This window comes from Plecotus auritus (genome assembly GCF_963455305.1).
Source record: "Plecotus auritus genome assembly, chromosome: 3".
Lineage (NCBI taxonomy): Eukaryota > Metazoa > Chordata > Mammalia > Chiroptera > Vespertilionidae > Plecotus > Plecotus auritus.
The window spans coordinates 72,252,109-72,278,088 of NC_137772.1; the positions used below are offsets into that span (position 1 = coordinate 72,252,109).

Consider the following 25,980-nt stretch of genomic DNA (forward strand, 5'->3'; position numbering starts at 1 on the left):
TCAGAAAGGCCTTCATAATTAACAATGAAGTGGTTTAGACAAGCTTAGTGTAATTCTAAGAATTAATATTGGCAGAGCAGCATTTTACAAACTGCATCTAAAAGTTGCTTAGGTTGCAAGCAGAGGTTAAAATGGCAATTGCCATTAGTTAGTTACCCATAAAGAGTTCCTAGGGGAAGTTAGTTTTGAACAGGATTGATGGATATTGTTTGTGGAGAGAACAGGCATAAAATAACGTTTTTCAGGCTAAAAGTTTCTAATACAGTTTTGGGTTTGAAAGTCATGGCTTCCTAGTATTCCATATTGCTATTTCTCTTAAACAAACAAACAAACAAACAAAAATACATGGTAATTGATATATTCAAAATGTAATGAAGAATATCCTGGAAATCTTTTTAATTTCTTTACCTCTTTTATGGCTTTAAAATTATTTCAAAAAAATTACAAAACACTTAAAAATGTAATGCATTTTAAAATGTATTTAAATATATAAAATGGTAGTCTTTAAATAAGGATATGCCAAACTCAATGCATTAAAGTTTACAACTTATTATAAAACATCTTTGTTAGCTATTTTATAACAAATTGTTCTTTGGGATGGGGAAAGTTAAATTTCATTAGTGGATAGAAAATGCTACATACTAGTTAGAAAAAATATTGTTTTTCCTACTTATGCCATAAAATTCTGTGTGCTTGTTGTAGTCTTATGGGAGAGGAATAGTTATATATCAATGATGAATCCATTGTGGAAGAACTACAATACCTTTTATTAAAGAAATCTTAGAAATACCAATGTGATGTTTAATAAACGGTCAAACAGCAATGCTTATAAATACTCCTTGTCTTGAATCTAACAAGAGATTTAAGGAAGAAGGAAGTAGGATAATAGAAAGTACATATCTTATTTTTACATAAAAACTCATGAGGAATATTGAAAAGAGCCATTTTAATATTTTAACAGAGAAAGGCCAAGTCATAACTTAATAGCTTATGTTTTACAATTCACATTTATTTCCAAATGAATTATTTTAGTTGATCTGTTTTTAAATATATATTTGGTGCAGGAAAAAGTGAAGTAATATTTTAAGATCTTAAACTTTTTAGTTTTTAATTTTTATCTATTTCAAATGCATCATTTATAAAGGCCATGCACGTGGTAGATAAGGTATGGAATGTGGTCCCAGAAAGCTGAGTAGCAGCCCAACTTTGTTAAAATATTTTTATGCTTTATTTTCCTCATCTTTAAGTGGAAATAATATTTATGTCACAGGTTAACATGCTATATATATATATATATATATATATATATATATGTATATATATATATATATATAGAGAGAGAGAGAGAGAGAGAGAGAGAGAGAGAGAGAGAAGAATAAATCACTCACACATAGTAATGTGTGAGGTATTAATGACTTTAGCTATTAAATATAAGGTTTAGCTACTAAAATCGTAAGCATAATAAATCAATATTGCTTTAAAAATAGTAAAAATAAAATTTTATTTATTTTATTTTTATTCATCCTTGGTTTATTTTTTATCTTTTGTATAAAGGCTCAATATCATTGCATGTACCTATGAGTGTAGAGTCAACCTTTGTTAATTCAAATTGTATTCCTTAATTAGTTTCTTAGCAAACAACCATGTCTCTCAATAGACACTCTAAATGTGGAGTAGTTTGTCACAATTATTTGGTAATCTCTTTCAGTGTAACTCACACAGCAAAAGTGACAATATTCCTGTCACTCCTCAGAAATGTCCCAGCTCTGCGGGTTTCCACATGCAGGAGAATGAAGAAAGCCATTACGAGGTATGCCACATAGCCATAGAGACCATGCTAGTACTGAGGAACTTGCATTTGCATAGTGATTTTAAATACTATAAGTAGACTATTTTAAATATGTTTTTTGCTGACCTTTTTATGTTCATATTTTTATACTAGTACATTTTTAACAACTTTAAGTAAACAATTTTAGGGTGGGAAAAAAGCAAACAATAATCTTTTTATTCTTTGGTAATGGCCCAACTATTAAATACAGTATAGTGTTCTCGTCATTGGATGCAAAGTATTGATTTTTACCTGTTTTAGAGAAGGTAATAGGAAACGTTTTTTCTGTTATATTTTTTAATTAATTCATCATTATTACTTGAGTTAAAAGATACCTCTTTAGTTGAAAGATTGATTTACTTCATCTCCTACACTCAAAGAAGATGGAAAAGACAATGATGTTTAAAATAAACAAGCTGAATTTGAATTTTCATTACTATTTTCCTTTTCTTTACTTTCTTTCCCAGTTTGAACCTTTATTTCTTTGTATTTTGAATTTAAAATAAGAGTCTTTGCTTTTCTTATTTTTACATGAGTCTAGCCACTGTAAAATGTAGACTTACTTCATTTCTTCCTTTCCCTCTCCCTCTCCTCTCTCTCTCTCTCTCTCTCTCTCTCTCTCTCTCTCTCTCTCTCTCCCCCCTTCCTTCCTTCCTTCCTTCCTTCCTTCCTTCCTTCCTTCCTTCCTTCCTTCCTTCCTCCCTTCCTTCCTTCCTTCCTTCCTTCCTTGTTCTTTCTTACTTTCTGTTGGGAGAGCTATTCCAGTACCAGTTATTCTAACATGACTGGATGCAGAAATCTACTAACTTTCATTTTTTAAAAATGTGCTATAAAACACATAATATTTACCATTGTAATCATTTTTAACTGTAAAGTTCAGAAAGGTTAAGTTATTGTGCAATAAAAGGTCTGTATTTGTAGGAAATGTGTTTTAAGACTTAACTATTATATTAATACATACATTTTTGTTTCACTTATTTTCCATAGCCGTAACAGCATGTAGACAGATGGATAGATAGATAGGTAGGTAGAAATATAGATGACAGATAGATAGGTAGATAGATAGATGATAGCGAGATAGATATGTATGTGTGTATTAATGTATATTCTAGTTTCTCATTGAAGCTAGGTTTTTTTTCCCATTCCCTTAAAGTTATAGAAAATATTTTGGTTATTATTAGCAGAAAAGTGTTTTTTGTTTTTTTTTTTGTACTTGTTTTCCAAGTATAGGGACCTATCATTTTTTCAGAAGCATTGATAGTAATGTAAGTCTGACACACTATTTTGGTTAATACAAATTTTATTGATAAGAAACTTCTTTATGTACAATCCATTAATTGAGGTAGGAAAGGGCAAAGTGATAATTTTGACAGTTTTATCTGCTAATTTGTCATCCACATATTTTTCTTTTGTTTATATGGATCTAAATATTAAAAAAAAAAATCCTTCTGATCTACAGCATATATTCATTTTCGTATTTTGGTTTTATTTTTGTCTTTATCTCTCTTTTTCCAAAGTCTTACTCACATGACAGTTGAGAGAAGAAGCATAATTTTTTAGCCCTTTAGGATTTTTCATCATCACCATGTATGTTTTAAGTGTCTAGAAGACAGGAGTTTCTTCCATTAGTCACCCTTAATTCATTCATCCAATAATAATGCAATAACCCTTACTCCGTGCAATAATAAATAAGATTTATCCATAAATAGTCACATAAATCTTTACAAAGACTGCTCCAAATGTTCTGAAAGCCATTGAAATCTAAGTAGTTTTCAATTTCTAAGAATTAGATATATTTTTATAACATATTCATGCCTGTGTTTTTTGAGTAAAGAAGCTCTACTACCCAGACATCTGATTGCTCAAGGTGGGGTGGCTTTGGGAAAACTGTTTTCTGAAGATTACCTCATTTTTTGTAGAGAATTTAAAAGGTCTATAATTAAAATAGTTTTCTAACAACCATGTGTTTTTATCCCTAGATATTATATAAATCCCAAAGCACACAACACAGTTTGTACAAGATTTATTTAACTAAAGTTCTAGGCAATGTGGACAGAAAAAAATGATACTCAGAGCTATGGTATTAATTTACTAGTATATTTTAAGTCAAATTATCTAAGAACAATACAATTAAACCTACAGTGATATATTTCTAAATAAAGTAGACAAAATTATTTTAGAAATCTCTTATCCCACAAATTATCATTTAATCATATCTCAGACCCATTCTAGTCTGAATGATTTTAGACTAGGTCATCTATAAAGTCCTCTCTCTTTAGTGTTCTAAATCAAGATGGTGACAACAACCAATACTTTTGTAGCATGTACCTAGTGTCAGGGTCTATTTCAAACATGTAAAAAAATTTTTTTTTTTTTTTTACTGGTTTCATAGAAGGGAGAGGGAGAGAGAAATAGAAACATCAATGATGAGAGAAAATCATTGATTGGTTGCCTTATTCCCAACCCACACTGTGGATTGAGTCTGTAACACAGGCATGTGCCTTGACTGGGAATTGAACAGTGACCTCCTGGTTCATTGGTTGACTCTCTACTACTGAGCCACACAGACTGTGCTATTTCAAACGTTTTATGTGCATATGAGACCATCATTTACATTTTACCTTTGGTCAGTTAAAATTGCTTTAACCATAATATGACTAGTTTCTTAAGTATATGTTTTTTAAATGCAGAGTGATAATCTCTGATGTTTCTTATAAAATAAAACTTGAGGACAGAAGTGATGCCAGTTTTGGAGTTATATAAAGCATTCTAGGAGACAGAGTTTAATATAAATGTTTAATATCTGCAGACCAGTAACAAAGTTTTAATAACCTGTTTCTTAAAAGTTATTAGTATAGTATTAATCATTCTTAAAAATTAATAACAAAAGGTAATTATAACCTATAAATTGGTGCCTGCAGTATGCTCTTATTATTTTTATTTTATTGAATAATGTGCTAAGCCTGGTTAATGAATGTATATTACTAATTTTTTATTTTCTTACAATTTAGTCTTTTTTCCTTAAACAGCTTAATAAAGTAAAAAAGGAGGATGTTTGTTGTTTTTACCATAACAATATTTAATTTTATAAAACTATACTGTTTGAGTAGATCACATTTTGCATCAATTGATGTTGATTAATATGAATGAAGTTATTAAATTTGTATTATGACATTAGATACAAAGTAAAACCAAGACTGATATGACTAGCAAGGTTTTAATCACTCTTAATTTATTATTCTTAGCATATCACTCTTAACTTAGATATAACAATTATTGCTTATGGAGAAATGTTAACATCAGGTATTGGGCAAATTTTGCTCCAGACACTATTCTAAGCACTTCATATGTATTATCAACCTTCATCTAATCTAAGATATTACTGAGTACTTCACTTAGGGCAGTAAACACACCATTCAATATACAGATGATGTATTGCATACCTAAAAATTATATACTTTTATTAACCAATGTCACCCTAATAAACTCAATTTAGAAAACATGCTTTACTTCATGTACAACTAGGAAAAAAATATATCAATTAAGCTCTGGTAAGTTATTATTTATGATTCAATATGTATCCTCTGCTTTAAGATACGTTAAAATACAGACAACATGTATGTTATCATTGTTAAAATATAGCTCATTTAATCCTGACAACTTCATTAGGTACTATTATTATTTTTTTTCATTTTACAGATGGGAAACTGAGGCATGCAAAATTTGCACAAATTGCCCAAATTCACACAGACAATAATTAGTGGAGCTGAAATATAGACACAACAACATGGCTTCAGAAACTGCAAGGTTAACTACTCTGTGATAGTTTTTAAAAAATCACAGGCTCTTTATCAAAGACCATAGAGATTACATATTCATACAGCTGACATGTAACTTAAAGATGAGAAAGTTGGGGTAGCTTGCCCTAGGTCACAGAACTAGCTAGTGATAGCCTACAACCAGATTCAGGTTTTCTGATTCTGGAGTAACTACCTTGGAAGTGCATTCAATTTTTCTAAACAAGTGTCTAAGAAAGTTGTTCAAATTTGAAAATTTTCTGAAGTTTGATTTTAAATTTAAGCTATCATGATTAACTTTTCTCTTTCTGGCAGGCCTGTCATTGGGTACACAAAGCACCATAACGGTTAAAATAGAAGCAAAAAAATCAATAAGTGCACATTGTTTTCATACCATAGATGCATATTACCTTCACTATGCACCTGTGAGCTATACATTTTATTGCCGTTTATTTCTAATAGATTCAAATAGCTTTACCCACGCAACAGCGTAGAAAGTAAGCAGACAGAGTGTTCAGTACCTATATTCTGCCGTCTGTAGGAAAATGTCTCATAGCTATTGGAATTCACACAAGACTGCATTTCAGTATGAGTAGCTGTTCCCTGACACTGTTTTTGATGCTTGAGGCAGAGTGTTTTTACAAAATGGTCTAGTGTTCAGTGTATGAATTTTTGAGATAAGAGTTTTTCCTTGTAGCAATGAAATCTGAAATCAATGTCAGATGGAAATCTTAACTCTAAGAGTTAGGGAGATTGGGGGAAGAGCTTTAAAATAAGTGTGAATTTCAGCCGCCAGACTTGGAAAACGTGGCAGTTATCGCAAGTGTGAAATTCGCGGGTGCAGATGGTGGATGAAGATAGCCCAGGAGGGACCGCGGCTCTAAGTCTCTAGACCCAAATTGGGAAAGTCATTTTGATGAAGGAAATATTTCTGACCTTTTACAACAATTTACAACACAGGTTTTGCTGGATTCAGAAATTCTTAAGAAGTTATAGCTGATTTCACAAACATTCCAATTGTGGCACTTGATAAAAATATTTGATATAAAATATATCAAATGGAGAGTGAGAAGAGTGTGTCAGTGAGAAGAGACAGGAACTAAATGTACAAAACCATTACTACTGCTGTGTCAGTTATTTCACATTTACAACCTTATTCAGGACAATAGTGTTCAGGTAAGTATTATTTCCCTCAACTAAAAATTAGATTATGGGTGTATCTTGAGCTTGGGCGTACTAAGAGGTTTATGGATACACTGGGTTCAGAGTTTGTAATGTGACTTAGAACACCTCTGTTTTAGTTAGCATTACCAAATGTGGTAAGAGCAAAATGGTAACATTGTCTGGTACTTTCACAAAAAAAAGGAGAGATGTAAAACCAAAACAATATTGCTTATATCTTACTTGATTTTGTGTGTTGTTGTTTTTTTTTTCCCTTTTCTGGTCTCCTTTCTGCACTTATCACTGATGAAACTTAATGTAACTAACTAGTGAGGATCTAATTAAACAGGATTTAACATATTCATTTTACTATACATACTTGAACTTTTTTGTTCCTGATGTATTATGTAGTGATATTACCCATTAACATTTAATAAATAAATGTATTCAGTACTTAGAATAGGTATTACAGTTGATGTCACCATTTAAATTAAAATAATAGCTTTGCCATTTAGTTATAATGTATGTTATAATATTTGTGAGTAATAAAGGTTATTGATTTAATAGCTTTTCACTAATAATACTAAATTAATTTATAAGCCAGTTTATTTTTGTTTTTTACTTCATAAGAACAAATTTTTCTAAACAAATGGGACTACATCAAACTAAAATATGTCTGCATAGTGAAGGAAACTATCAATAAAACAAATAGACCACCTACTTAATGGATAACATATTTGCAAATGATACATCTGATAAAAGGTTAATATCCAAAATATATAAGGAACTCAAATAACATTAACCCTCCCCACCCCCAAACAATTCAGTTAAAGAATGCCTAGAGGACTTAATCATTTTGTCAACCAAAAAATATAGAAGACAAACTGACATATGAAAAGATGCTCCGCATCACTAGTCATCAGAGAGATGCAAATTAAAACCACAATGAGATATCACCTTCCACCTGTCAGAAAGGCTATCATCAATAAATCAACAAATAACAAGTATTGGTGAGTATGTGGAGAAAAGGAAACCCTTGTGCACTCTTGGTGGGAATGCAGATTGATGCAGCTACTGTGGAAAGCAATATGGAGTTGCCTCCAAAATTATAAATAGAGCTGCCATACAATTAGCAATTCCACCCTTAGGTATTTATTCCAAGAAAACAAAAACACTAATTCAAAAAGGTATATGTACCCCTATGTTTATTGCAAAATTACTAGTGATGGCTAAGATAGAGATGCAACCTAGATATTCATCACTATATGAAGATAAAGAAGAAACATCATTCCACCATAAAAAAGAATAAATTTTTTCCGTTTGGAACAACATGGATGAGCCTAGGTAATGTGCTAAATGAAATGTCAGACAGAAACGTCTTTCTTTCCTTCCTTTCTTCCTTCCAAAATATCCCTCAAATATGTCAGAGACACTGTTATATTATATGCTAAATTCATCAAGCTGAGCATGCAAACATGTTTCTTTGTGTTTCAGATGCTATAGTCTAACGGTCATCCTCTTATATTCAATGCTACTATATAGTGTAAGCAATGTTAAAGTAAGATATGTTTAAGATTCCAAAAGAACACATAACAGCAGCAATTTAACCTAATAGAAGAAAATGATCATAATATTAACATAATACTTGAAGGAGTCTACTAGGTGAATGATCAGGAGTGGTGTTATATGTGGTAGTAGAAAAATGAGTAGATTTCTCAAATAGACTGCATGTGTGAAGGCCAGGTGTTAGAGGAGAATGCATCATAGGGTTGAGAAATTTTCACTGGATATTTCTCTTTTCAATCAGAATTCTTTCCTGGTTTCATTATCAAGACCTCATCATGCTTCAAAATGAAAGACTTCAAAATTTACATTACTTGGTTAATGTGATATCTACATACATTTCTAATTATTGAGAACAATGACAATATAATATTATCAAAGTGTGTTTAATATACTTGACTTTAAAATTTATAAAATGTAATTTTAAACTTAGATATGCATATTTATTGATATATTTTTTACAGAATTGGATTTTTATTCTTTAAAAAATATATTTTTATTGATTTCAGAGAGGAAGGAAGAGGGATAGAGAGATAGAAACATCAATGATGACAGAGAATCAGTGATTGGCTGCCTCCTGCATGCGCCCCACTGGGGATCAAGCCCACAACCCAGGCATGTGCTCTTGACTGGAATTAACCTGGGACCCTTCAGTCCGCAGGCCGATGCTCTATCCACCAAGCTAAATGGGCTAGGGCATAGATTTGAATTTTTTTTTTTAATATATTTTATTGATATTTCACAGAGAGGAAGGGAGAGGGATAGAGAGCTAGAAACATCGATGAGAGAGAAACATTGATCAGCTGCCTCCTGCACACCTCCCACTGGGGATGTGCCCGCAACCAAGGTACATGCCCTTGACCGGAATCGAACCCAGGACCCTTGAGTCCGCAGGCCTATGCTCTATCCACTGAGCCAAACCGGTTAGGGCATAGATTTGGATTTTTAAATCAAATTTAATCTATAACAATTGCACATGTACTGTATATGAATATATAATTATTAGGAAAAACAAATCTGATGTAGGGTTGCATCTTTATGTAGATGTGTAAATCTGTTTTTATAAATAATAATGAATAACCCCTTATTAATAAAGAAAATATACATTACTGTTTTCCAGAGGCTAAATAAATGTATTTGAATAATGAACTCCACTGGAAATTTATGGAGAAGTTTTCAGTTTAATTCCCTATATTCTAGCAACAGATATAAATGAGCTGTCAAACTTTCTAATAGTTCAATATTTTTTTCAATGAGTTAACCCTATATAAAGGATGACCATCACCTTCTTCTACTTTTTATTAAACATGTTCTGCAATTTCTTCCTCACCACAAAGCAAGCGGACTTGGTTTTATTCATAGGAAGAGCCACATTTGACAGACTTGCTGAGGGTGTCAGCAGTGGTCGCAGGCTTGATGGACATCACTAAAACTTGTTGTGGGCCAGCTCCTACTAATTAGTTGTTTGAAGCCATGCTGTGTGCCACAGGCATAAGCTTGTCACCAAAAGACACCTTTGCCATTCAGAGTGACAGCTGTGATGCAGCTGTTTGTGGAGGGAATGGAGTGTACACAGAAAGAGGGAAGAACCTTTTAAATAAGTGACAGCCATAGTGTCTTTCACAGAAGGATCCTGAAGATAATAAAACAAACAAAATGTAGAATATAAAGAGGTGTAAATCAATTACCTGGTGAATCAGCATGGGATCCACACATGAAATGACAATAAATAATATCAGACTGTGAGAATGAGAGAAAAATACAGCTTCCTCATAGTTCTTTATAACTCAACTGAATTGTATGTTCTTGTGACTAGTACAGGCAGGCATTTGCTTATGGAATTAACATAGAAGTGTGGGGTTTTCAGTGGATTCTGCACATCTTTGGGTAATAATGAAGAAGCCTTCCAGAATGTTTCTTGTTTAAACTCCTATAGAGTACATGGTCACAAAATTTATTGGGATGCTAAATATCACAGGATACTGAAGAGAATAAAAGTTGGGAGGAGTAAAAGTAATACCAATATATGTGAGAGGAGTATAAAAATGGAAAATATAGAAAGTTGATATAGGAAGTGATAACTTCTTTTTAGAAAAGTGTACTTATGTTGAAATAATAATGAATAAAATTATTTTATACTCATTGATGATTGTGAACTATGAGATCACTTTTTAATTACTATTTTAGGATTTGGAAATCCAAAAAAAGTCAAAATATCTATTGTTAGAAGACCATATTGACTAATTCAATATTTTTCACAAAAGCATTTCATATTATAAAATACTCATTCTAATTTCCAAATATTCACCAAGAATGTTTTTATAAAGAATACCTAATATTTCATATAATAAATTGAATTGTCTGTATATATTATAGAATTTGTAAATATGTTCTAAATTATAACGTAAGCTACAGAAATTGATAAAAGATTTAAATTTGAAATGGATTTTTGGATGTTTTGTATATTTGTATAATATAAATATCACTATTTTACTCTATAGACATACCATGATTTAAAGGAGGACTTATTAGATATTGCTTGGTATTTCACCAAATTCTGGAAGGAAAGTTGGTGGACTTATAGTTACTCTTCTTATATGTTCTATAGTACATAAAATTGTGGGTAGATACAAGAATGTTTTGCCTATTTAAAATGGTTTGAGACACTTTTTATGCAAATGAAAAATAATACAAATAATAAAAAGTACATAATCTCATCTTTGACTTCATTTTAGATTTTATTCTAACTTCATATAATTTTGAGTTTTAAGATGTTAAAACATTTACAAATAGAAGCATCATACAATCTCTCTAATTATTGAGGAGGAGTTGCCTGAACTTACATTTTTTTCTCTAGATAGTTCTAAAAATAAATGTCTGTGTGTTGTGTTGCATGCATTAAATATTGATTAAATACAGATGAGTTAAGTAGAGACCTCTTTCAATGTCATTTTACTTCTTCAATTTTAGAATTACAGGAAACCTAGAAGAACAGTCAGTGACTATAGCATGTTATGAGTGACATAGATGGATTCTGGGCTAAAACCACCAGGAGAGCCATATTCAGCAGGTCAAGAATGGAATATGAATTTTTTAAAAAAATTATATCTAATGGTTTTTATGTGTAAGGTGAACAGGACGACTGAAGGCAGATTTTAAATAATGATCAGTAAATTAGGTCATTAATAAATTAGTGTCTTGCAATTTGAGGATCAGTACCAGCTTTTTCTTAATAGATAGGAAAAGAGCAGAATAGAAATAATTGTATAGAATTGAATAAATAGGTTACAACAGAATAGAATGAGGAGAAAAAGAAAGGAGATTAAGAAGAAAATAGAAGATAATAAAAATATTGGAGTGGATGGCATAAGAAGTCATTAAGTATTATTGTACATATCTTTTATTTCAATTGTGTATGTTTCTGTAAGTTTGAGTGTTTATACTGTGTCTCTATGTAAAATTGATGGCTTATTATGGGTCACTGTCAAAGTTTGAAAGCCACTGTTCAAAAGTAGCTGATACATACCACTTTTAATTCATTAATGACTTCAAAAATGTTTTGATTATATTAACTGAACGAACAACTCTTCAAGGTAAAATTTCCTATAACTCTGGTTTATAGTTGAATAAAGGAAAGCAGAGAGAGGCAAATGGCATGCACACTGTTACACAGCAAATAAGAGGCTGTGGCAAGATTCACATCCAGAGAATCTAGTATAGGTTGTGCTCTTAGCCACTGTTCTAACATTTCTGACAAAGCTGTTGGCAGATCCAGGATTTGTGACCAGCCTCCTGACTCACAGTATAATATAGCACTGTGTCACTTCATTAGCTACTGCTTCTGTTAGCCTAAATCCCAATCACAGGTCAAAGTTAATTGGCCTCATGGATCATTTGACCATAAAATGTTCCCTGCAAAAAAAAAAAAAAAAAAAAAAAAAAAAAAAAATATATATATATATATATATATATATATATATATATATCTGAGTTTAAAAAGTTCTTTTCTCAGTAATGCATCTTGGTGATTTATAATAGGATTAATGTATAACTGCACTTAGCCAATTTTAAGTGTAAAACTATTAAAATATATTTTAACCCACTCACTGATAAAATAATTTGACTATAAAATCATATTCAAAGAACACCTATTAATATATCCTATATAACTAAATTTTGATAAATGCTGGCCTATGTCACCTATAGGCTAAAATTAATTTTCTGAAGTTAAAATTAATACTCTTTACATTTAAGTAAGACCTCAATTTTTTAAATATGATACATGTCATAAAATAAAACAAAATGATAAATGAACATGTGATGACAAAGCTTTGCATATGTGTATATTATCCTCACACTTGTTATTAAAGTAAACATTTTATTTATTTATTTATTTGTTTGTTTGTTTGTTATTTAGTTAATCCTCACCCAAGGATATTTTTCCCATTGCTTTTTAGAGAGAGGGGAAGGGATGAAGGGAGGGGAAGTGAAAAAGCCAGAAAGACATCAATTGGTTGCCTCCTGCACCCACCCTGACCTGGGCCAGTGATCAAACCTGCAGCCCAGGTACGTGCCCTTGTCTGGGAATCCAATCCTTCATGGCTAAACATATTTTTTTAATTGCTAAATCTACCTTGCTTTTTAGACAAAATAATTGATGATATATGACTATATTTACCTATGCATATTTTTCAAATAATGCACTTTAAAGAACAGAAATTCACAGACTTTCTTATTAATGTTAAATTCCTGCTTCTTTTGTCATTGTTATTCATTCAATGTGTCTTTTTTCTCTTTGTTTTCTGTTTGTTTTTTAAGGCAGTTTTGTGTATCTTATTACAAGTATGATACCTTCTTTTTTATTTCTGATAAGGTGTTTTAAAATAAAAAATGAAATTATTTTTTTAAGTTTTTATGTACTTTACAAAATAATAAAAGCCAAAGTCAATGATACTTTGAATAAACACTACTGTACAGTGAAGGATGACAGAGTAGAGCTTAAATTTGGGTGATAGGCAACCCTCACTTCTGTCATTAATGCACAAATGTTTGAATTTTATATATAATGGCATTTTCTAAATTTTAACATATAAAAATTGCTAACATTTTATATTGGTCAAAAGTATATTCTTTAAAATTCAAGTATTGCTTATATATATGAAATATAAATAATTTCATATTGACCACTAATACTAAACACTAGCCAGTTAGATTTTAGATTTGTAGGGTAATATGAAAATAGAGGAAATTTTATTAATTTATGACCTTCTCAATATATTTTAATTATTTAATATGCCACCCTAAATGTTTACATCTTAATATTTTAATAAAGTACGGGGACTGCCATTACATTCAACCTTTCTTTTATAAGTTTGTTCTCTAACTGCAGAAGGTGACTGACTGGGTCCTGATATCCAGGAGTTACACTCTGCCAAATAAGTTCATTCAGTGTCAGCCAAAGATTAAAAAGGCAGCCCAAAACAAACAAACAAACAACCCACAATGCATGTAGTTTTGATACCGCTTTCTAAATTAATGAAATTCATACTTTTAAAATATGTATTATTGTAGCCCTGGCCTGTTTAACTCAGTGGTTAGAGCATTGGCCTGTGGACCAATGGGTCTTGGGTTCAATTCCTGGTCAAATCAATGGAAAAAATATCTTCAGTTGAGGATTTTATACATACATACATATATACACATATATATATACATATATATGTATATATATGTATATATATGTAAATCTTTAAATGAACTTTTATGTATGTGAGTTTAGCCCACATCAACAAATAATTTTTTAAAGAGTTATTAAATGAAAATGGATGGTACTTTTTGCAAATTGATCCCATAGCCCTCTACCATCTAACAGCTCTATTTTATTGGTGTACTGGAGGCCTGATGCATGAAATTCATGCAAAGGGCTCAGTCCTCGCAGCGCCAGTTTCATCCAGAAGGTTGTCCAGACAGTCGTTCTGCTGTTGGGTCTAATTAGCATATTAGCTCTTTATTATACAGGATATTCATTTCCACCTTTTTTGCCAACAAGCCAAGCTGCTTTCAATTGCACTTTTTCGCTGAATTAACTCTATTTTGACTTGAATGGGCACTTACGACACAATAGCTACTTAAAACATGGATAATGTTAAATTTCATCATTGACAATTTTAAACAACTTGTAGACGTGCATTTTACCAACATTTTGAAAAAAAACTGTATTATTTTCAAAGTGAGATCTGGTTTGTTTACTCATTTAATGGGATTATTATTATAGAAGACATTTACCAGTTGAGTCTGTGGACGTAAGAAAAGTACAAACCTGTGGAGGATTTTTATGAGTTTATTTGAGCCAAACTGACAGCAATTGCTGGGAAGCAACATCTCAAAGGACTGAGAAAATGCTCTGGAATCTGGCAGTTTTGCACCTTATTTTATACATCAGAATCAAAGGGGAAGACATAAAGGGGCTACATGAAATTCATTGGTGATAGATTAGGGAAGCTGGAGAAAGCAAAACAGGGAAATCTCTGAGCCTGGATAAAAAGTTAAACAGACACATACTTTTTTTACATTGGTAGGTATAGGATAGTCAACAATTAACATGTATAGCACCAAGAGATGGTATGCAGGGGAACAAGAGAATAAAGAGGGTTTCTTTGGTCTTTCTCTGGTGGGAGATGGTGCCCTGAGAAGTCTAGAAAAGAGGATCACTCTGACATTCCAAAGGCATAGTATTTAGACAATATATATGCTCAGTTAAAGATTGACCTTTGTGAAGGAAGATACTGGCCTAGGACATGACTACCTGCCATGACTTGCTTTGGTTAGGATGTTTTAACTTTAAACCATCCTTTGTGGTTACTGGAGGTCTCTGAGTTTGTAAGGAGGGCTTATTAGTATGTGTTTCCTTTTTCATCCACAAGACCATGGAAAACCTCTGCTTAATATGGGAAGGAAAAGCAAGAACATTTTGAGTGAGTCTAATCCTGATTCAGCATATATCTAGAAAACACAATATGAGGAGTATCATCATAAGTGAGACAAACGCTGAAATAAGGAGAGGGGAATTTAAATTATAAACGGGGACTGAAAAATAGGAAAAAATTGTGATAGCATACAATGTAATACTATGCAGTAGTGAAAAGAAGAAACCATTGATGCATGTAATAACATGAATGAATCTCCACAGTATTATGCTAAGTGAAAAAAAAGACATAAAAGGCTAGATAGTGTGTGATATAATTTCTATTACATTCTGGAAATGGCAAAGCTATAGAGGCAGACTCAGATTAGTGGTTGCTAGGAACTGTGGCCTGAGGGTGATGTAATAACTACGAAGGGTCTCAGAGGAAGCTATTGAAGGGAAAAAGAGATTCTGTAACATGGTTGTAGTTGTAGTTTGTCTAAGAAAAATTGCACTGGATAGAGTTAAACAGGCAAAGGAGAGTTTATTCAAGAATATTAACCAAATAACTTACATGCATATATGCATAACCTATGAACACAGACATAGTGTGGTGAAGGCCTCAGGCGGGGGTGGGGGGAGGTGCAGGCTAGAAGGGGTCAATGGGAAAAAAAAGGGGACATCTGTAATACTTTTAACAATAAAGATACATTTTAAAAAAGAATTTTGAAATGGGGGATAGGGATGGAACTCAACTGCTCTGAAACAAGTGCAGGAGAATTTTTAAGTATCGGGAAATAAGCTAGTAGGAAAATACCGTGAAATGTTAGGTGGTAGGTAAGCGATAGGCCGTCTGTGTTTGCCAATGCTACTTATCAAATTTAGGCTCCTCGCCCTCTCACAGAGACTAAGAGAGATGAGCGGTCTCCAACTTGATGAATACATTTCAGAGGTCTTTGAGAAAGACATTTCTGAGTTGTAAAACTGGCAAGAAAGGAGAGTTTTGTCTCAAAACAGCAGACACAGAATTTACAACTGCAAGGAGTATTTTGTTTGTTTTTAGCAAATGCTCTAAGGAAAGGGAAGCTAGTGCCTAGACTCAGAAGACTGTAAAGTTTCGTCAGGCTGAGGAGAATGTTAGGGCAACTTAGCCAGGTTCCATGACTATGTGTGTGTGTAGAATTCATAGAACTCTACTCCTCAATGGATGAATTTCACTGTATGCAAATTATATCATTGTGAGCTCAAAAGTTCTGACATTTAAAAAATGCAACTATGAAAAAATGTCATCACTGGTGTAGAATGAGAGCAGTAGAATTATGATGTCATAGAGAAAGGGGAAAATAAATGACATTATAACCTCACAGGAAAATACTAGTAAGTCCTTTTCTCTTCCTTATATGGAATATCAAACATCTTTTACAAATGCCATGATAATTCATAAATCTAATATATACACAAGATAGCAGGTATCAACTCAGAAATACAAAATAGAGACCCGAGCCGCTATAGATAAAATGTTTACTTGCATCTCTTTATGTTTACTGAATTAGTAAGAAAAGCAAGAAGCTCTTACCCAAAAAGCATATTTGCTTAAAATCAATACACTGGTATATACATATGCTATCCCACACCTACTACTCCAGCTTCAAAGAATTGGAGCCATTGTCCTCTTCTTTCAACAACTGATGTATGCAGTTATGGAAAAGCATCTCAGCAGGAGTGAACTTTGCTTTTTGTCATTTCTCAGAATGCAACAGTATAGTGTCAGGGAAAAAGAGGGGGTTTCTATATGTTGACTGTTACATTGCTGACATCTTTATTCTAATTCCAGACCCAGAGAATGTCTCCTCTCCTTGTAGTGATGATTGGAGGGCAAAGTTCTCATTTCCACCAGGGAGCAAGTGACAAAGGGTAGGCGATCCACAGCACTGGGATACCCGGGGCACAGCATGCTTTCTGCATCTTGCTAACAGGATTCACAGGTTCCTCTCTCCCCTCCCTTTAGTCATTTCATTGAAAATACAAAAGGCTCATTTAGCAGCACTCCTCCGCATAAGCATCGGCGAACCAATCAATCAAAACAAATACTACTTCTCTGAGGCGTCCTCGTGACCTTGAGAAGTGTGACAAATGACTTAAAGGATGGAACCGACAGAAGTTTCGTGATAAACCGGAACATTATGTCCTGCCGCATGATGAAGAGAAATAAAAATGGAGAGAGCTAGACATACGTTTAGTTTAAATAAGACTCGATAAATTCTGTAACTGCTGTGTACAGCCTTGGCCCCAGATCAGAGGTGCGCAGCCTGCACGGCAATCAGGACTTTCTCAATAAACCTCAGCCTGTTATGGTTCTTACCACATTTACTTTCCCAATACGGTAGTGCTTTACAGCTATCTACTCGATTACGGCCAGAGTTCCTAGCAGTTATTGATAACCACACCGCAGACTTTATATCTCAACCAGCTGAGGCGGGAGGAAGGCAGTCAGCACCGTGAATTTCCTACCCTGGATATATCTCCCCGAAACAGGAAGCTGATGACTCAGTTCTACAATGGAGCTGTGATTCTCACTGTGGTGAAACTACTTAGGTCATTTTTATTTTTAGCTCCCTGGCACAATTATAGACAAGTATTGTAGGAAAATCACATCTTCCATGAGGAGGAGCCCTAACAGCTTTTAAGAGGTTCTAAATGTCAGGGGAACTCATAAACACCACCCACTGCCATTTGGGGTGGGGAAATGGAAGATAAAAATGTGTTTGTTAACAGAACAAAGTAAGATTGCAAGACAGTTTCAGTTTATCTATCCCACGCTCTACCCTCTCTTTCTGAACTCTGCCTTGCATTTATTTCCTTGGCTATGGCTGCTACAAAAATCCACACTGTTCCCAGGATCACCTGCCTCTTCAAAATCCACTCTCTGTGATTCAAGTATTTATTTCCTGCATGTGAGCAGAGCTAAGTTAGGCGAGCATATAGTTTATGAGAATGACAATTTTGGGTAGCTACTTTTCCACTTCCCTCACTGTGATAGAAGTGAATAAAATGAATTCGTTTTATAGCCAGGGGTATTTGCAAGCTGACTTCAGTAAAAACATGTCACAGTGATTTGATATGTCAGAGTGACTCCAATACCACAAAATATGGGCCAAAGTTTCAGAGCACTCTCTTTATAGTAAAATGTATCATCATTAGCTACTTTACACATGTAATCACTCCTTTAATTAAAAGCAGTATTATGACTTTTAGGTATGTAACCATTGAATATTTAGATTTATTGCATGTAGAAAAATAACATTTAGATTCTACTATTATGTTTTTTAGTAGTTTTAGCAATATGGGTATGCTTTTGCTTCTAAGCCAGTGACTAGTTTACTTAAAATACCAGAGACGATGTGAAACAATGATGTGAATACAAGATGTTGGTAATATTTTATAACACAACGGTTACATAATAGTTAATTCTGATAGCGTTTTAGTAATTAGTATATTAGTAGTAATACAATTAGTACTAAAGTAAAGCAGTAGCTAGTATTAAGAACACTTTCAATAACTTTATATTTTTATGAATGCATGTTATTTATGATGGCACTCTACAGTTGCAAATCATTACAATCCTTATTTGAAAGTTGTAAAAGCCTTTGTTAACATCCCTCTACTTATGCTTTCTTTCCTACTTATGTTTGTTAAAAAGTGTCTGCTGTAGAAAATATAAAGTAGCCTTTCTTTTTCCCATGGCAGAATACACTTCTTCGTTTTTAATGCATGAGCAAGTGGTTTGGTTCATTAAGCTCAGTGGCACCGATAGTAAACTAAAGAGGAATGAAAGGAAGAGGAACTGAAATACCATCAGCCCACTAATGATACTGAAGCTGCTCAGCTTTATTGGGAGACTGCCCAGACATCCACTAATAGAAGTCATGGCCCAGGATGTGAACTTGGTGTTGAAGTGCCAAAACAACAAGCAGAGAGAGAAAGCACTGCCTAGAAGGATGTCTGGAATAATTTAAAGAATTATCTAGATTGTTTGTGTGTGTGTGTTACTCTGTTTCTTTGTCGGGGGGAGAGAGAGAGAGAGAGAGAGAGAGAGAGAGAGAGAGAGAGAGAGAGAGAGAGCAGAACAAAAATAAAAGAAATAATGGAAGGAAAAAATATTTAATTACCTCAAGACAATATTGAATAAGGATAGAAATTCTATCACAGGAGTATATGTATCTCAGGATGCATGAATTAGAGAATATATTGGTGTCACTTTTGGATTTAAAGAGTTCAGTTCCTGTTTGTTAAACAATTTTGAATAAATGTGCACATTTTTAAGAAGGGACTTGAATTCATGGCTCTTCAGATAACCAGACACTTCCATATCGCAGTGCTATTTAGGTATTTACTAACACTTACCTTTAATAAGTAACACTATGATTTCTTTTACAAATGAATAGTATTCTTGCCTGCGTGCCCCTGCACATGAGGAAGTGTACAGAAATATGCCCTTTGAAACGGGGAAAAAAGCAGATTCTCTGTTCAAATTGGGCTCATGCCCAGTGTGAACAGAGAACCACTCAGCTGGGGATGGCAGCTCTGTGGCCTCTGGTAACACAAACCCCTCAGTGGCTTTTCCCAGCCACTTACAATCCCGCCCCAGCAAGCTCCCCAAGCAAGCCGCAGCTGCAGACCCCGGGGAACACCTATGTGGTCCTGAACGCCTCACAGCCCCATCTGATTCCAATTCTGCTTACGTTTTGTGTGGGAAAAGTAGAAAGCTGATAAAGAATGGACACCCCTTTCACCAAATTTCCCCTTCCTCCTTTTGGAAGTCCTCAGAGCTCAGGTGTGCTCTGAAAAACACAGGTCAGAGTTTGGGCTCAATGACATCTTTGCCCTTTAAAAAACAACAGACCTAACACAGAAATCCCTTTTATAAGTTTAACTAGAGACCTGGTGCACGAAATCGTGCATGGGTGTGTGTGTGATCCTCAGCCCAGCCTGCACCCTCTCCAATCTGGGACCCCTCGAGGGATGTCTGACTGCCTGTTTAGGCCCTATCCTACCTGGATCGGGTCTGAACGGGCAGTTGGGGATCCCTCTCACAATCCAGGACTGCTGGATCCCAACTGCTTGCCTGCCTGCCTTTCTGATTGCCCCTAACCGCTTCTGCCTGCCAGCCTGATCACCCCTAACCACTCCCCTGCCAGCCTGATTGATGCCTAACTGCTCCCCTGCCAGCCTGTTTTCCCCTAACTGCCCTCCCCTGCAGGCCTGGTCACCCCTAACTGCCCTTCCCTGCAGGCCTGGTCACCCCTAACTGCCCTCCCCTGCAGGCTTGATCGCCTCCAACTGCCCTCCCTTGCAGGCCTGGTCCCTCCCAACTGCCCTCCCCTGCTGGCCTGATCGCCCACATCTGCCCTCCCTTGCAGACCTGGTCCCTCCCAACTGTCCTCCCCTGCTGGCCATCTTGTGGTGACCATCTTATGGTGGCCGTCTTGTGTCCACATGGGGGCAATCATCTTTGACCACATGGGGGCAGCCATCCTGTGTGTTGGAGTGATGGTCAATTTGCATATTATTCTTTTATTAGATAAGATGATCCAACAAAGGCAAATGAATCAACAGAACAGGAAGAGTATGAAGGCCAGGTTTATAATTGTACTGGAGTATGTGCTGACCATTTAAAGTAGGATGAGAATTGGTCCATGGTGGAGGACTCACTGAGAAGAAAATGGTATAAAGTTTTAGGATACCAAAAGGATACTGTAGGGGTAGGATGTGGAATATATGGAAGAAATGGAAAAATCTGGCAAGGTATTCTTAAATAGAAATGACTTTCTGAGAAAGAAAAGACTTTAATGAGAAGGAAATATAAGTGATTTCTGGGTTAAAGGTGTTCATAGCCCTGCAGAAATCTTCGTTTACTCTCACAGGTTGTAAGAAATTATGTTATACAATTCCTCCAGTTTATTTCAATGATTATTTCTATGTACTTCAAAGTGACTATGGAAGAAAAATAAACTATGCTTACCAACTAAGGGGCTAAAAGGCCTTGATACAAATCAAAACATCTCAGAGTTGAGTGACTTCTGCTAGTGAATTGGAATTATTGGCTGGCATGTCAATACCCTATAAATGTATAATCTCCATTTTTACTTAAACACTCTTTCCCTTTCTTACCTAATAAAAATAGTATATTTAGGATCCTTTTCTTATGCTATCCTCCTTCCCAGTTTCTCCTGCATTAACTGTTGAGCCCAGGAACTTTATATTTTCCAAAGATATTAACGAAAGAAACACCTTGAACCTTAATGTTGATTAAGCACAGCCTTTTAATATTCAATTTAATATATTGCTGATAGACAATGAATATATATATTCCTAGGAAATCTTGGGATAATGATTTCATCCACTTCTTAACTTCGACATCCAAGTTTTCTAGAACTTGAGACACCCTGCACACACATCACTTCTGCAACCTCGTTTGAAATACATCCTATAACGGGGCCCATAAGGTGGGAGAAGGGTTGAAGGTGAGAAAGATTCAGGCTGACATATCAAAGAATGCCTCATGGAAGAAGTAGGATCTGAGTAGAGTGTTAGAGAATAGTAGGAGAGCTACCAGGAGATTGGAATGCTAGTCAGGAAAGAATACTGTGGGAGCAGTGCAGTCCAGACAAATGAGGTTGCAAAGTGAGGGATGAAGAATGAGAACATTTAGGGAATTATGGTACAGGGAATACACCGTTAGGAGACAGACTTTTTTACACTTGACTCTAAAAGCCAGAAGCCTGAGAAGTGATAGAGATAAAATGTAATCCATTTTATTTCTGATATGAATTTGTAAGCCAGACATAATCTGACACTAATGACTTATTGAGATAGGCAGCGATAGAGCGCAAGAAATGTTTTTGAGAGAAACAGCATGTAGCCTGTCATTTTTTCTTAATTCACAAAACTTAAAATAAATGAATTTCCTCCTTTCAGGCAGCAATGTTTGGGAGCTGGGAATAAAGGGAAAATTGAGAAGAGAAAACATTTTATCCATTATGGTGATGTGGTATATCTCCTTTATTTCCCCCCCCCCCCCCCACACACACACACTTCTTCAAAGGCATCCCTTCTGTTTGATGAGCTACAATGTTGTAAACTCAATCAATTCATGGAATCATTTATTTTATAGATGCTCTGGTCAACAATCATTATGATGTTACCTAAGAAAAATATTAGAATGAGAGAAAGTCAGTTTAGCTTTGGGATCCTTTCCTTATGCTATCCTTCCTTTAACCTTCTCCTCATAAATGAACATAACCACTACCAACCTACCCTGCCAAACATATATCCAGAACCAAATCAACTTAATTCACTTGATACTTTTGATATTGATTGCAGACATTTTAGATCATCTACTGAGGGCAGGATATTACACTTACATAAATTAAGAATCAGAGACAAGCATACAATAAATAACAGTGATGTGTTATCTACTATATTGTAGGTGCTATGAGAACACAAAGAAAGAAGCAACTAGATTCTGATCAAGGTCAGGTGAAAGAACTAGTGGAAGGTGACATATAAAATCTATTTTAAGTGATGATTAGGAATTCAGTAGGTGAGCAAGTAGGAACAAAAGCCCTCAAGGTGTTTTGTAATACCACAATCAATAAAGAAATTTTTTAAAAAAGGCCTCAAGGTGGAGAGGGCAGCAGATTAGAGGGGAGGGGATCAAGGTTGATCATGCAGAAGGAACTGGTCATCTGCAGAGTCCTGAACATCACTTCCCAAGAGATGGTGTTCTGAGAAAAGCAGAAACAAAACAAACAGGCCCAGCAGGCATGGCTAGGTGGTTGAGAGTTGACCTATGAACCAGGAGATCATAGTTCATTCCCTGTCAGGACACCTGCCCAGGTTTCAGGCTTAATCCCCAGTAAGGAGCCTGCAGGAATGCAGGAGGTAGCCAATTGATGATTCTCTCTCATCATTGATGTTCCTATCTCTCTTTCCCTTCCTCTCTGAAATTATATATAACCAAGCAAACAAAACCCTGGAATAACAACAGTAAATATTTAAACCTCTAGGTTTTATTTTCTGGAGGATTTCTTTACCCCTTCCATAAGCTAATATGTTTCATTACTCTGCCATAGACCCTGTCATCATTTCAAGAGCCATCTAATGTGACTAGTGTTCCATAGAACACAGCTTGGGAAAGGCGGAGTTAGAATATCCTCAGTGAGTGAGTAGAACGTGCCTATTATTTAAGATTCATCGGATGCTTGAAACTGGCACAAATTCTTTTTTTTTTTTAAATTTCTTTATTGATTAAGGTATCACATATTTGTCCTCATCCCCCCATTCCCATCCCAAAACCCTCCCCACGCATGCCCCCACCCCCCTGTTGTCCGTGACCACTGGTTAGGCTTATATGCATGCATACAAGTCCTTTGGTTGATCTCTCCCTCTTACCCCCACCCTCCCCTACCTTCCCTCTGAGGTTTGACAGTCTGATCGATGCTTCCCTGTCTCCGGGTCTGTTTTTGTTCATCAGTTTATGCTGTTCATTATTTCCCCTAGATGAGTGAGATCATGTGATACTAGAAATACACTTATAAGAACCGAAAATGAGACAAGCAATAATGGTTATGCTGAGAGGCAAATGAATCAGTCTGTAGTGAGTTTCTTTCTGGGCCAACAGTTCTGCACAAATTCTTTTAAACAAACAAATACACAAACATACATCTAGCAATACATCTACTGTATCATAAGCATTGAAAATGATGAATAAAATGCAATGTAAGTATCTAAGTAGCTGACAATGTGTTCAAGTTTTACAAGGGAATGAAAGTTTAGTTTTAACTGTTAGAATAGCTGAACATTCCTGAAGCAGGTGCCATTTGATCAGAGTGTTATTGGTGATTTAGATGTACATGAACGGCTTCTCTAGGCAAAGGGGACAATACAATCTAGGTTCTGTAGTGCTCAGGGGACACAGAGAAGCCCTGGCTTGACTGAATGTGTGTAGAATGTTCTGAGAAAAAATAAAAATAAAAAAAAATGTTTAAACTTATCTAGAGACTGAAGGACACCAACTGTCACGATGAGTTTGAAAGTCGATCCGGCTGTTCTATCCGGTTCTCTTGCTCTCCTCTCCGCTCCTTTACTTTGAATTTATATTAGTTCACACAAACACTCCATCCATGCTTTTGTTCCGGCCCTCCGGTCCAGTTTAAGAACCCATTGTGGCCCTCGAGTCAAAAAGTTTGCCCACCCCTGGCCTAGAGAGTATGAAGCTGTAAATTTGTGAACTGTGACATCATAAGAAAGAAGAAATTTTGAGAACTTTTTGAGGTCAGAAGTATTTATCTTTAATTAAAATAGAGTGGGCAAATAGAACTTATGCACTTAGATATTTTGTTGAAGACAGTTTTATTTTATGAAATTTACATATTTTAAAATTCTGTCCTCCTATAATTGGACATCTTTCCCATTAGTGAACGTTATGGTAAAAGAGTAGTTGCTGATGCTTAGTTTTTAAACCAGTGGACAAATTGGCATTAAGTACCTGCTTTTTTTTTTTTTTTTTGGATATGTTTTGAGGGAATAAGAAACTGAGCAAATATTTATCAGTTTGATTGAGGGAAGCCATGTCTGTATATATTTTTAGGGCAATTATATGGTATATTATATAGAATTAAAATGTAAATACAGTACTTTTGAGCACAAAAAGAGGAATGCAGGTTACCCTTCTTCAGTAAAAGAAACAAAAACAGGGCCAGGCCTTGATGAATGAGGACAATTTGGAATGGAAGAAAGGAAGCAGTGAGTTATTTTGCTAGGACAGAGCGGCCGCAAAACTGCCCTCTGAAGTTTTGTTACAGCATTCGCTCAGTGTTAGAGAGAAATAGACAGGATTCCACATGACAAATAATTACTGCTTGTGGAGTTGAAGTACACTAAGAAATATAAGGTTAATTATGACAGCAGAGTCTCAATTTAGATAAGAGTAGAATATTTTTACATTTTAAAAAATGTTGAACAAAGTTTCTCCGTGGCACATGAAGTAAATGTGAGTTTCAGAAATAATTATATTGTCACCAAGGAAATTTCTGAAAGACCAATGTTTCATGGAGACTGAAAAACACATGTTTGTTTGTTTGTTTTTTTAATTTTGGCCATGTGGCTTTCTAGTTTAAGTAGTACATATAGTGGTAAGCTGTGCTTTAGAGAACTGTACATTTGCTTATAAAAGTGGATTGTCCTACATATAGATTTAATAAATTATGCATAACATACTACAAATAAATTAAGAATAGGCCATGTGTCTTCTAAGCATTGCTTAAGGTTATCTTAGATAAACCCATAAAGTTATACTGCTTTTCACAACTCTAACACTGGTGAATTTCCTTCCCCATATTCCACATATGCACTTTTTTTGTGTGCCCATTTCTGAGTCATGAATTCAAAATATGCATACAACTTAAATATTTATAGAAATCATTGAAAATAATGCTGGAGTTCCAGAGCTAGAAAACAAATTATTTCTTATAAATACCTTTATATTATAAGGTTTATAATATATACACTTTTAACAGTTTATATATTACATTAGTTCTCTAAAAGAGCCCATTTTAGATGTCTATTGTTATTTTCTATTGTAAAATATATTCAAGTAACATACTTTGGAATGATATGACATTATGTATTTCTTACTAATATAAAATGTTTCCCTAATAGAAATC

The 25,980-nt window shown here is 34.5% G+C and overlaps 1 protein-coding gene across 10 annotated transcripts in view; it reads left to right on the forward strand.

Annotated features, from left to right (window-relative positions):
* The window catches only part of PCDH9 (protocadherin 9), a 961,765-nt gene that overhangs the window by 349,943 nt on the left and 585,842 nt on the right, over nt 1-25,980 (forward strand). For 4 of the 10 annotated variants that reach the window (XM_080662369.1, XM_080662373.1, XM_080662371.1 and 1 more), the window contains one exon: nt 1,709-1,810. The exons of 3 other annotated variants lie outside the window; for them this stretch is intronic. In XM_080662369.1, coding sequence (XP_080518495.1) covers nt 1,709-1,810 — 102 coding nt within the window. Of the gene's footprint in view, nt 1-1,708; nt 1,811-17,087; nt 17,168-25,980 lie in introns of all 10 variants that reach the window. 3 more of the 10 variants (XM_080662372.1, XM_080662376.1, XM_080662370.1) reach the window with 2 other exon arrangements.